The sequence below is a fragment of the Microtus ochrogaster genome, unplaced genomic scaffold (assembly GCF_000317375.1).
Source record: "Microtus ochrogaster isolate Prairie Vole_2 unplaced genomic scaffold, MicOch1.0 UNK5, whole genome shotgun sequence".
NCBI lineage: Eukaryota > Metazoa > Chordata > Mammalia > Rodentia > Cricetidae > Microtus > Microtus ochrogaster.
Genome location: NW_004949103.1, coordinates 321,040 through 334,788, shown reverse-complemented (window position 1 = coordinate 334,788; position 13,749 = coordinate 321,040). Strand labels below are relative to the sequence as shown.

At 39.7% G+C, this 13,749-nt stretch overlaps 1 protein-coding gene across 4 annotated transcripts in view; it reads right to left on the bottom strand.

Moving 5' to 3' along the window:
* Fam193a (family with sequence similarity 193 member A) overlaps positions 1-13,749 on the bottom strand; it is an 89,372-nt gene that overhangs the window by 39,770 nt on the left and 35,853 nt on the right. For 3 of the 4 annotated variants that reach the window (XM_005365904.3, XM_013353325.2, XM_013353323.2), the window contains 3 exons: positions 11,567-11,720; positions 11,264-11,443; positions 6,127-6,378 (listed from right to left, as the gene is read on the bottom strand). In XM_005365904.3, coding sequence (XP_005365961.1) covers positions 6,127-6,378; positions 11,264-11,443; positions 11,567-11,720 — 586 coding nt within the window. The remainder of the gene's footprint in view (positions 1-6,126; positions 6,379-11,263; positions 11,444-11,566; positions 11,721-13,749) is intronic. The other variant, XM_013353324.2, reaches the window with a different exon arrangement.

The window sequence follows — 13,749 nt, the reverse complement described above, 5'->3', positions numbered from 1 at the left end:
AGGGGAGGGGAGGGGAGGGGAGGGACAGACAGACAGACAGACAGACAGAGATGATCAACCATTCTTTGAAAAGACAAATTGACAAATTCATATTGTGACAGATTAATTAAAAAAGACTCAAATTACCTAAATGTTTGTGGAAACAGTTACTGATATCGAATTATAGAGTAGGTGCATGGCTAGATGGGACTCAAGTGCAGTTCTTACCTAGCATGGAGGCAATTAGGCCCTACAGTCAATCCTCAAGAGCTAGGTGTATTTCTAACACTATCATTCTATAAAGTATTAGTGACTAATGCAAGGATACTTAGGTGGGGAAAAGCAAGAAAGGAATTGTTTAGATGATACAATTTTATAGGAAAACCCTAAAAGTTTCAGATGTAAACAAAACCAAAAATGGTTAGATCTAATAAATGAAGTTAGCCCCACAAGACAGAAAGTTAACATTAAAAAAAAATTGCAATTATATGTACCAAAAATAATCAATCAGAAAATAGCATAAAAAGAATAGAATATTTATGAATTAACCAAAGAAGTGAGAGGACGCTCGAGTAAGATTACTGCCAACATGTCCTATCTCCCTATGTCTTCTATAGATTTAATGCAATCTGTCACAATATCAATGATGTTTATTTTTTTGCAACACAGAAAAAAGCTATCTTAAATATCACATAGTAGCTTAAAAAAGTCCACAACTGTGGTTAGAATAAGAATGGCCACCATAAGCTCATAAATTTGAATGATTAGTCACTAGGGAGTGGCATTATTTGAATGGATTAAGTGTGGTCTTGTCGAAGGAACAATGTCACTGGGGGTGGGCTGCAAGGTTTCAAAAACGAATGCCAAACTCAGTATCTCTCTTGACTCTTTGCCTGTGGATCAGGATGTACTATAAGCAAATGCTCCAGTGCCATGTATGATGCCATACTCCCTGCCTGAGGATAATGAACTGACCCTCTGGAACTGTAAAGAAGCCCCCAATTAAATGCTTGCCTTGGTCATGGTGTCTCTTCATGGCAATATAACAGTGACTAATAATCCAAACTATCTTGAAAGAAAACATAGCTGGACACTTGCATAAAATGTTCTGTAAAGTTCATAAACCTGTGACAGTTAAAATAGACAAGCAGAACAAGCACAATAGATAATAGACAAGCACAGAGAGGAGGAAGAAGCCCAGGAGGATATAACCCCACACACAACCTGCTCAGCAGGAAGATGTAAAGTTAAATGTCATACTACCTCACAGCTATCAGATGGCTACTATCAAAATAAATAACAGGTGTTGGTAAAGATGTGGAGAAATAATTATTTTCTCCCCCCACCCCATACAGGGTTTCCCAGTAGCTAAGTCCTGGAACACACTCTGTAGACCAGGCTGGCTTAAAACTCAACAGAGATCCACCTGCCTCTGCCTCTTGAGTATTAGGATTAAGGGCGTGCGCCATCACTACCCAGCTAGGAGAAAGAATTCTTGTGCACCATAGATAGATAGGTAAGCCTGCAAAGTGGCAGTCTAGGTGGAAACCATTATGACAGTACAGATATCATACAATACAACAATTAACATTGTATGTTTAGAAGATCCAAAAGAAGATAGTCTTAAAGAAATTCTTGTTAATCTATGTTCAGAAATGTTTGTCCCAATAGCCAAAAAGTAGAAACAACCCAGAAAGTGTGGTATATGCATACATGAAATTATCACTCAAGAAAGGAAATTCTATAATATACTATAATGTGAATGGACCTTAAGGATATCAAACTAAATGAAATAGGCCTCTCAAGAAAACAGAATTACTGCATAGTTCCAATTAATGAAGAACTGCATAATCAGCTATAGAAACGGAAAGCAGAATGGAGATTCCAAATGGTGGGTGGAGGTGAGTTATTGCTTCATAAGTAAAAAAGCTCCACCTTTACAAGATGAAGAGTTACAACCACAAATGGCAACACCAGTTGCATAATGTTAGGAATGCCTCTGATTCCACTGACTAAAGCCTTAGAAGTTTGACTGAAGCCTTAGAAGTAGTTAGAAGGGTAGATTTTATGTCATGCATATTTTACCAACAGAAAGAAAAAAAAGAGATGAAGAAAAACATTAAATAAAAAACTGGAGGCACTGTACTAGTCTCTAAAGAACAGGTTTCAGATCAAGTAAAAACACCAAAAATAAAAGAAAGGCATACATGAACCTATAACAACAAAGTATACCAGAATGTGAAGCAAAAATAGAGAAGACTGCAAAGAGAAAATAAAAGAACCTTCTACCATAGTTGGAGTCTCCAATCCCTATTATTAAAAATGGACAGATCAAGAAGGCCAAAAATCAGAAAGAAGGATGAAACAAATAGCAGCAAATGGATACAATGCCTTCTACAGATTACCCAACACAGAACAATCTTCTCTTGCTCACGGGGAACATTTGCCTCTTGGTTTTTTGGTAGGGTCTCTCTTCAAGTCCTGGCTGTCCTAGAGCTCACTATATAGACCAGGCTGGCTTCAAACTCACAGAGGTCCAACTGTCTCTGCTGAGATTAAAGTTGTGTGCCATCCACACCTAGTGAACATTCACTTCTGATCCACCTACACTCCTTTTTTAAAAGATTTATTTATTTACTTTATGGATATGGGTATTTTGCCTGAATGCATATCTATGTGCACCATGTGCATCCCTGGTGTCATGGATCCCCTGGAACTGGAGTTACAGACAGTAGTGAGCTGCCATGTGGGTGCTGGGAATTGAACCCAGTTCCTCTAGAGAAGCATCCAGTACTCCTAACTGCTGAGCCATTTCTCCAGTCCCCCACCTACACTTTTTTAAGTTCAAGAGCAGTGACTAGGCCTGGAAGGTATAGTTTAGTGCCTAGAACTCTAGACCATAATGTAATCTTATTTATTTATTTACTTATTTATTTTTGTGTGCTGGCAACTGAACTGAAGTTAGGCAAGAGCTCTATATTTTATTCTCTAATATTTCACTGCAGTTATTTTTTGTCTTTTCTTTTACCTTTTATATAATATATCTATATTAAAAATAAATGTATCACTAGTATACAAATCAGTATTTTTTTTAATCTCAAGGAAATTAAATCTTCACAGAATTCATCCTGAACATTCTAAGAAAAAAATATTTATCCTCAATGGTCAGAGTATCAAGTAAAACAAAAATTAAAACCATGACATTAAATCTTATAAGCAACAACTGTGACTCCACCATAGCAGAAACTCCAAACAAGGTAGCAAAGGACAGAGGAGACACAGGTTGACCCAGGAGCCTCAGTGAGTGTGACTGACTTCCACACACAGCGCCTGCCTATTCTTTGACTCTTGGTTATACTAAGACACCACATTTAGCACTTCCAAGAAAACTCCAAGGGAACTGAAGACAAGCCTGGGCCATTCTAGAATAACTTGTTGTGTTTCTAAAAGGTCCTTCTACTAACTTTGTGGACCTGTTAACATACTGTATATTTAAACAGTCATAGCCAGAACATTCTAGTAAGTCTGCCTAACTCAAATAATACAAACCAATTCTGCAAGGCCTGGTAAGAGAAAATACAAGCTTGTTTAGAGAAACCAATGTTTTTACAACAGATATACACGAAGTATTTAATAAACTGCATACTTTCCCCTCCATATTGGGAATCAGAGTGTCCTGAATGGCAGGAAACACTACCACTGAGTTATAACTACAAGCCTATCAATAGCATCTTATTTTCCACAATAAAAAAGGCCTTCAACAGGTATATTTCAAATGGATCATTGTGGGGCTGGAAAGATGGCTGAGTGGTTAAGAGCACTGGCTGCTCTTCCAGAGGATCCTAATTTGAATCCCAGCACCTACATGGCAGCTTTCAGCTACCTGTAACTCAAGTTCCAGAGGATCCAGCACTACCTTCTGGTCTCTGCAAGCACCAGATACACATAAAATAAAACTAAAATGTATATCAGCGTCTAGTCACGATATCAAGAAGTAATGTGGTCGAAGTGTGGCTTAATTACAAATTTGAAAGTTTCTATATGATCATAACCATGTGTGGCTAGTCCTCTCTATTTGCCTTCCTACACATGAATCTTTTGCATTTACCTATGGTCTTAAGTTTAACAGGGTCAAAGGAAAAGGTATCAGATACAGAAATGGTACTAAAAATGCTTTTCTTTTCTTCTTTTACCCTTTTATGAGACCTCTAACTTTCTTTAAAAAAAGGCCAGTCTTAAAAAAAGAGGCTGGAGAGATGGCACAGAGATATGCTTCAGTTCTAAACACCCACACAGTAGCTCACTTAAACTCCACTTCAACGGATTCAATGCCCTCTTCTAACCTCCATGGACATCAGGCACACACAAACATGTACAGGCAAAATATTCACACAAAAAAAATAAAAATAAATCTTTAAAAAGGTTAGGTGTGCTGGAGAGATGGCTCAGTGGTTAAGAGCACTGGCTGTTCTTCCAGAGGATCTGGGTTTGAATTCCAAAACCCACATCCTGGCTCACAAACATCTATAAACTCCAGTTCTAAGGGATCCAATAACTTCTACTAGCCTCCAAGGCATACAGGTGGGGCACAGATACCCTTGCAGGCAAAACATCCATACGTTTATCTGTAACTTCTGACTTCAATGGGTACTGCATGCATATGGTGTACACACATGTACACGCACACACACGAGGACAAAATACCCATATATAAATAAAGGTGGGAGGGGAGACAAAGTAAGGAAGGTAACTTGTAAACAGCTGAGAAGAATGTTCCCAGTGAACTTGGGGAACAATTAATTAATACTTTCAATAACAAAAAATATACAATGGACATTCTTTAATCTTTCTTTTTTCCAGAATTAGGTAAAAGTTCTATTTAGAAAAAAAAATAAGTAGGCAGCACTTTATACATTCATTCACCCAGATGAAAGGAGGATATAAAACCACAAACCCCACAAATATAGTGTGGGCTTTGACGACATACTTGAAAATGCTTCGAAGACATTTGTTAATAAAGATATTGCTACATATTCAAAATGGGTGATAGGAAGTCTAACAAAACATGGGTCTGGGTAGATTCTGAGTACTTATAAAAACTAAACTTAAACCTTATTCTTCTGTAAGTGTGATATTAATCTACCATCTGTGCCTCTCCCCAGCGAACACACAGGGAACCCATTTACTAGCCACGCATAACGTACCATAACGTACCATAGCGTGACCCCAGAGGACCAAGCCCTTTCCATGTCATGGCCCCACTTTCTATCCCACTTGAGCATCACTGTTAAATAAACTAATAATATTTTTGCTTGATTGGCGCTAACTTGGAACCATAACATAACTAGCATAACAAAATTTCAGCATTATGGGTGATCAACAAGGCAAGTGCAAAGCAGCTCAAGAGCCAAAGAAGCCTTAAAAGTAAACTAGCTAGGGATGGTGCACACCTATAATCCTAGCACTAGAGATGTAGAGGCAGAAGGATCATTGCATGTTCAAGGCTGCCTGGTCAACATAGGATTTCAGGCCAATTTCTCTAAATTTATTTCAAAGTCTAAGATACTACGTATATACATGTGGTTCTTTAAGGAGACACTTAAAAGTTGACCACTTCTAGACTTTTGCTGCTTTTCCTAAGTGAGCTCTTTGCAGGTTGGGTTTTGAGGAACCTCTTCTTTGCCCTACAGCTATATTTCCATATTCACAGGTAATATGATTTCTCTTTGTTTACAATGGGCTTTTCTTCAGGCTTGCGTAATTGATAAGGTCCTAGTTTGCAAGCCAGAAAACATCAGAGGATTCAACCTATTTTCAACTCACTTTATCTATTATGTTAAGGCAAAAGTCAGGTCCGGGGTAGAAAAATTGACTATTTATTGTCAAGTATCCTGGAGTTCAATCTGTTAGCAACATCCCCAGAAAACGCTCTAATTCTAGTGACTAAATCCTGATTTTTTTTGTATTCCTATACACTGCAAAGGTTCAACATTACAAGAACTTTAGAGACTATAGCCAAAGCAAATGTCCGCAGTGCATCAGGAGCAGCCTCATGGGTCAGCATACCCACTTCCTGTTTGCTGAAGTATGTGCTCTTGTCAGAATTCAAGTCATGAGAGACTTCAAGGCCTTTCCTAACTGGCTTACCTTACTGTGTGTGAAGGGGGTTGCTGTATACAAAGTGGGGTGGATGAGCGGTCGAGGCAGGTGTGGAACAGTGTGCAAGGGTACATGTCCATGGATGTGGGGGTACAGGTGCAGCGCAGGGTGTGTTGGCTTCTCTGGGCTCAGGAACTGATGACCAGGAGGCAGAGCTCCAGCAGTCATTGCTGATGCTGGTAGCCCAGAAGCTTCTTGTTTACAAACATGGCATTCACAAGTGTTCGGAGTTTGTTCCGCCTAAAACAACAGAAAAAGAAGTACACGAATTAAGCTACAGTCAGTCAGAACTACAGAGCAAACATAAAGATTAAGGACTCAGTCTGGGCTAACTACAGCCCTCCACATGAAAAGGTACAAATGCCACAGATGAAAACAAGGAAGGCTGCAGAGCTCAGCCTCATTTTCCAGAAGGGTATTTACAGAGACAGAAGTCACTGACCAGGGACCCAACTGAGCAGCAACAAGGATTTCCATAAAGATATTAGAAGGATAAAGCCAGGAGGGAACTGGAACCAAAGACAATAGGATCACTGGGTGTCTGGACTCTGCTGGGCTCCTACTTTTCAATCAACAGCTGCAATGAAACTTCCACCAAGAAGGGGAGATAGCATGCTAGCTGGGGCAGAAGGAAGAGGCCAGTGAAACTTCCTTATCAAAGCAAATGTGAAATTGAAAACAGGTAACAAAGATAACACTTCAGACTCTAGAATTAAGCCATAGTCATACACTGGGACTGCGAAGTCTTTATTTAAAGATACCCAGAACTTCAGGGAAGAACAGGAAGAATCTGGACTTTCTGTCAGAGCCTTCCCTTGATCTAGCTCTAGTGCAGGGAGCAGCATACAGGAAATATGAGTAAAGAAGCCTTGCTACCAAGGAGAACAGCTCAGTGTCCAATGAGCTGAGTCAAAAAAAGTAGATGTCAGGTCTCAAACCTGGGACAAAGAGCCTAACTAAGGTGCCTATTTAACTTATCAACACAGACTTGGTTAGCATGTTCTCCCAGAATCCTTTAGTCTCTCCCTACCTTTTAGAGGGTACGGCCAACATACTCTTCTCACAGTTACACTTCCCTAGATAATCCATCCATTTTGGTTGCTGGGCCCTTTAGGCTACCTTTTACTCTTCTGGCTCTCTTTTCTCCCCTCCCCATTCTCCTCACATGGCCCTGATCAGGGTCATACCCACTCTCCCAGAAGTCCCTGCCTCTGACTATACTCTCCCTCATAGCTATAATAAACCTCCCTCATACCTAAGAGCAGCAATGTCCTTCCTTTTTAGTCCTTTTCTCATTCAGTAGACTCAGTGGGAATGGACAGTGAATGAGAGAGAAACAGACTGGGGAAACTTTAAAAGTGAAATGGCTGTGAAATACTCCTTAAACTATCCAAAGCTCAGTGATTGACTAGGAAGCCACAGTTTATACATAGTCATGACTTTCAAAGGAAGCATTCAAAGGAAGAAACCACCAAAGTTTACTGGAGTACAAGCTGAGCAAGGGAACTGTTCCCTAATCTACACACAGACGTGCTGGAACACAGAGGAACCTTCAGAAGAGATAAGGCAGCAGGGATTGACCCAATAAAGCAAGTAGCCAGGCTAAAAGCAGAAAGGGACAGCAGGGCATGGGCACACATCTTTAATCCCAGCACTCTGGAGACATAGACCAGCATATCTGTGAGATCGAGGTCAGCCTGGTGTACAAAGAGAGTTCCACGAGAGTTAGGACTGTTCACACAGGGAAACCCTGTTTCAAAAAACAAAACAAACAAACAAACAAAAACAAAAAACCAAAAAACAAAAACAAAACAAAAAGTAACAAATGAAACAAAACAAAAAGCAGACAGCAGCGGCTCTCTCACAATGTGAGTGATATAGATGCAGGCATTTAACAGCAATAAAGTAATGATCATGGAAAATAAAAGCACACCCCCTGGGGGTGACAGCAATCCCAAGGAGAAAGTCAGACTATAAAGTTATTATATATAATAAATATTATCTAAACCAATCAATTTTCCACAAAAAATATGAGACATGCCAGAAAAGGACAGTCAGATGTTTCTGCACACTGTAAATATGTACTGTTCCAATTGGCTAGTAATAAAAACTGACCAATAGCCAGGCAGGATAGGGTTAGGCAGAACAATTAAACTGAAGACTCAGATGGGGGTGTGTGTGTGTGTGAGAGAGATGCAAGCAGTGCCCAAGAAATGACATGTAAACATGCCTTTGTTAAAAGACTTGGCAAAAAATAGATTAGCAGAAATGGGTTAATTTAGATGTAAGAGCTAGTTAGTAATAGTTAGTAATAAGCTAGTTAGTAATTAAGTATAGGCCAAACAGTTTGTAATTAATGTAAGTCTCTGTGTGATTATTTAGGACCATGCAATGGGGACATGAAAGTGTTGCCTCTCTTACAGTCACTGGACAACAGTTCTTGGTCCACACATCAGATTGACAAACAATGATGTCTAAGCAGGAAGAACAGCTTGTTCAGAGAATTAAGGATAATGTTAAAACAAAAATTCAACATAAAGAGAAAAAAAAAAGATAAATCCTAAAACAAACTGAAGATGACAGAAAAAAAGAATCTGAGAATCCCAGTAAACAAAAGAAATTACCCCTGTGTAAACTGTATCAAAAACTAGCAGAACTGGAAAGGACCATTGATAATCTATATACTGCAAATCTAACCTCCATGAAGGTGGTATTAGGGGCTCTATCCTCATCCTTTCTTCATCCATCTAAAGCTACTGTGGAAAGATGGCTACTTATAAAGAAGCACACTGGTGGACTGAATGAGAGTGGCCCCATAGGCTTATATATTTAAATGCTTAGTCCCCAGTTAGTGAAACTATCCGGGAAGGACTAGGGGTTGTGGCCTTGTTGGAGGAGGTGTGTAACTGGGGGTAGTCTTTGAAGTTTCAAAAGCTCAAATCAATACCAGCTAGCTTTCTCCCTCTTCTATCTCACTGTGCCTGATGCCTTAGGGATTAAGGTGTTAAGTTCTCAGCTATTGCTCCAGCACCATGCCTGGCTGCCTGCTGCCATGCTCTCCACCATAATGGTCATGGACTCACCCTCTGAACAATAAACTCTATCTTCTGTAAGTTGTCTTTGTCATCAGAAGAAAAGTAAGACACACACTACCAGACTAGAGGATGGGCCTTATTGTATTTCAAACTTACCATAGAGTCAACAGTCAAGTGAGCTATGGGGTAGAGACCAACATAAAGATCAATAAACAGAATGGAATGTAGGCCTGAATTTTTAATATGGGAAAATATGATCTTTCCAAAAAAACAGTTCTAAGTCTAACCTTACATCATAAGAAATATTGTGTCAAGAGGCAGTGGTGGTGCACACGTTTAGTTCTAGCACTTGGGAGATAGAGGCAGGTGTATTTCTGAGTTCAAGGCCAGACAGTTCTATAGAGAGAGTTTTAGGACAGCCAGGGTTACACAGAGAAACCCTGTCTAAAACAAAGCAAAACAAGAAATACTGAGTCAAACAGATCACAGTATCAGTCAGAGGTAAAGTTATAAATCTAGAAGAAAACCACTTTGTTTAAAACAAAATAAACAAACAAAAAACAACAGAACTAGAATGCACTGAAACAAAAACCTTGGGGGCTGGATAGACAGCTCAGAGGTTAAGAGCACTGGCTGCTCTTCCAGAAATCCTGAGTTCAATTCATATGCAGATGTGTTCCATAGAACTGATCTGGCAATAAACAGGGTGTTAGATAAACTGAATAAATGGTCAAAAGGGAGAAACAACACAAGTGCTGGCCAATAGAGTTAAAAAAAGACAAAAACCCCACCACCTCCAGAGCAGAACAGAACAAAGTCAGTGGAATCAGAGTGATGAGACCTTAGTTTCAGCCCATGGTACTACAGAGGGTGGGAAAAGAAAGGACAGGGCTAAATGAGGATACAGCTCAGTGGTAGGGAGCTTGCCTACCATGGGTGAGGCGTAGAACTCAAACCCTTATAATTTCTCAGACTTTCCTCAAGATTCTAAATTATTTATAACCAGGCATGGTGTCGACACCTGTAATTCCAGCATTTGGGAGGCAACATGATCAGGAGTTTATAAAAGGCTAGACTTAGCTACATGGTATGGTACTTTGTCTTAAACAAACAAAATCTAAAGCAAACTAAAATACAATAATAGTCATACAAACAAACAAAAAAATCAAACATAAAAAACAAGGCCTGAGATCAGTTCATGTACTTGTCTTAATAGAGGACCTGAGTTCTGTTCCTCACACCCATATCCATTGACTCACAACTACCTGTAACTCTAGCTCCACGGGGATCAGACACCACTGGCTTTCCTGGTCACTCATGTGCACATGCCCATAAAAATACATGTAATTAAAAATAATGAAAATAACTTTAAAAAATTAAAGTTACAAAAATAAAAAACATATAGAATCACATTCTTCAAAGACACGTTAAGTAAAAAGCAACATAGCCTTTCTCACAAGACAGGAAAGAATAAATGTTTGCATTTGCACATAATGAAACCAGTTATCTCCTGGGCATAAGAGCTGAAGGTACACAGGTGATGGGACACAAAATGGGGGACGATGATGACAAGACTTCCCAATTTACTCCTTTTGATATCACCTTTATTATTTTAATCACATACATTACTCATTACAATTATTAATTAGCCAAGCGCCTGGCCTCCATTTGTTCTTTCTTTCATTTAAAAAACTCTTACTGAACTAATAAAACTCTGAAGCTGGGTGTGAGAACATACACCCCAGCATTTGAGTTTAGGTAGAAGGGTCATGGGTTCAAGGTCAACCAAGAGTGAGAACTGTCTCCAACACAAACAATAAAACCCATCTTTCTTCTACAGACAAAAGGAAAGAAAGAAAAAGGAAGAAAAGCAAAAATCTGTCTCTAAGCACAGAGTGTTATAAAACTAATGACAATTATAGATTTGAGCAATAGCAAAAAGAGACTAAAATATGAGTTGTATATAATTTATAAGTAAACTTGTTTCTCTACAGTTCTAATTTCAGGAACAGCTGGAATTGGCATAATTTGCTTCTATTTACAGGAAATACACAAAGGAAGAAACAGAAAACATAAACAGAAGATCTTACCTGCTGCGCTGGGTAGGATGGAGGTGGAGTGTCTACTTTACTCTCGTCTGCCCTTGGGCTACCATTTCCTAGAGCCTCATCTTCTTTGGGTGCTCCTGGGGGCTCACCACTACTTTCACCATCAGCATCTTCATCATCAGCTTCTGAAGAACTATGGCTGGTGCTGCTTACCTGAGGGGACTTAAAAGGCAGCATTCTGTAGCTTTATTTTTCAAAACAATAGTAACGTAAATGAAATGTAAGACCACCACATCTGGCATTTACTGACACCCACACCTCCTGATAAAAAAGCTACACCCATACCTCATCTTTCAGGGCCATGTTTTCCCCACCACCATTCAGTTCGCTGTGGATTCCATTCATGTTGGCCACCACATTGGTATCATCGTAGTTAGTCAACGGATAAATGTCAGCAAACTTAGCTGACAATGGTGCGACGTCTTCATCATCACTACAACTGAGGCAAGCAGAGACGGTCACCATGAGGCCCTTCGTTTGGGGAGGACAGTGAGGAGCACCCCCCACTGAACACGACATCTCCTCTAAGGTCATGGGTCTGTTCACGAAGAGTGTTCAGTGTCACTCACACTACTTAACACCTCTTAGTCACCTGAACACAAAGAAAAGCCTGGATGAGTAACATCTGTGACTTGGAGAATGATGGGAAAAAATGTCCCACAGTAGAAACGCTGGCGTGACCAAGATGAATTGGTAATACATTTTCATTTGGCCTGAAAAGCCCTGGAGTAAAAGTGCCACCCCCAAGTAGACATCATTTTCATGAAAATGTTAAGATACAAAAAGTAACCTCAGGTCTTTTACAATCACCAAATTGTTAGATAATATCCAGCTGACCAAATCTCCCAAGCACGGTTATATAACAACATGATAATTAAGTTAGCTATATTCAAGTCATTTTTGAAAATCAACTTCATCTATGCAATGAGAAAATGATATGTTCACTGAAAAAAAAAAACAAAAACCAAAACTAGAACTTAAGAAAATCTTCTGGAGTTAGCCTATGGAGATCACTTTAAAATATAACTTCCTAATATAAGAGAAGAGCTACTGTAGATTAGGGATGACCAGACATGCCCACCCCAGTATTAGCTAAAACTTGCGCCAATCTGTGCTCTATCTTGGCACACAATGATCTCTAAGAAGGTAAAAATCCGAAGGATCAGTGCTCTGCCTCCTAAGAAAAGGTCCAGAATTACAAAGCACATGGTACTCTCTCTTTTGTTTTAAGACGGGGTCTTTCTATATAACCCTGGCTATCCTGGAACTCACTATGTAGACCAGGTGTTGACCTTATAGGGATCCAACTGCCTCTGCCTCCTGGGTACTTTCTATTTTCAAAACGAGGAACCTAATAATACACTTCACCAATATCTGAAGCTCACCAACAGAAGAAAAAAGCACCCACCACCAAGGGAGTGTGTGTGTCTTGGCTAACAGTGTTCCTGCAGTGTTCCCACTGCCATGGTGTACCATGGGGAAACTGGTTCTGAAATGAAGTGGCCAACTCATCCTTAGCATGTACATTACAAGTGGAGGCTTCTCTGCCTCAGTAAGACCCACACTGCACTGTACTTCAATGACTGAAATGATGTTGCTGATTCATCATTTCCAAGAAAGCTACGTCACAAGGATTTTCAATCACACAGGTTGGAAGACACTAATCACAAGTTGTTAGGGCCTTGAGTATTGGAAGACACAAGTTGCCCAGAACAACATGAGGGCAGTTCCAGTTCAGGTAAAAGGCTCCTGTAGCTGATGTTCCACTACTGATCACACATCAGAGCCCACTATTGATGATGGCAATTATGACAATAAGTGGGACAGTTTGATAAAGTTAGTTGCAATTCCCTAACTTCAATTTTCCACAGATTCACCTGCAAGTTACACTTCCATATGCCTGGTTAGAAACTGTATAACAGCTAGCAAAGAATCCTCAAAATGCTTAAGACCAGAGAGCATAATCAGCAGAACTTTGTTCAATGAAGAATAAACTATGGGCTTCAGCTCAGGCCTTTAGAATTATTATGTATTTGGGGTTGGGATAAGACTCAGTGATACAGAGTTCATATAAGGTCCTGGGTTCTAGTCCCCTAGCAACAATAAAATTAATTCACTGAGACCTGGAAGACAAGGATAAACATCAAAGGAAGAAAAAAATGAGCACCAGCATGACAAATTCAAATGAAGTATATGATGAACATTTCTATCAGTTCGAAGACTCTGAGGATCACGTTCAGCCAGATATAGTCAACAATCCCTCAAAATAGCACTTCTGCAGGCAGGGCTATAATGGTTTCATGTTCAACTTACTTGACTTAAGAAACAACATAAAGCCCACTGGGGTGGCATATGCCCTTTAATTCCAGGACTGAGGAGGTAGAGGCAGGTGGATCTCAGAGTGTGAGGCCAGTCTGGTTTACATAGAGAGCTCCAGGATACTCAGAGCTACATAGTAAAACTGTCTC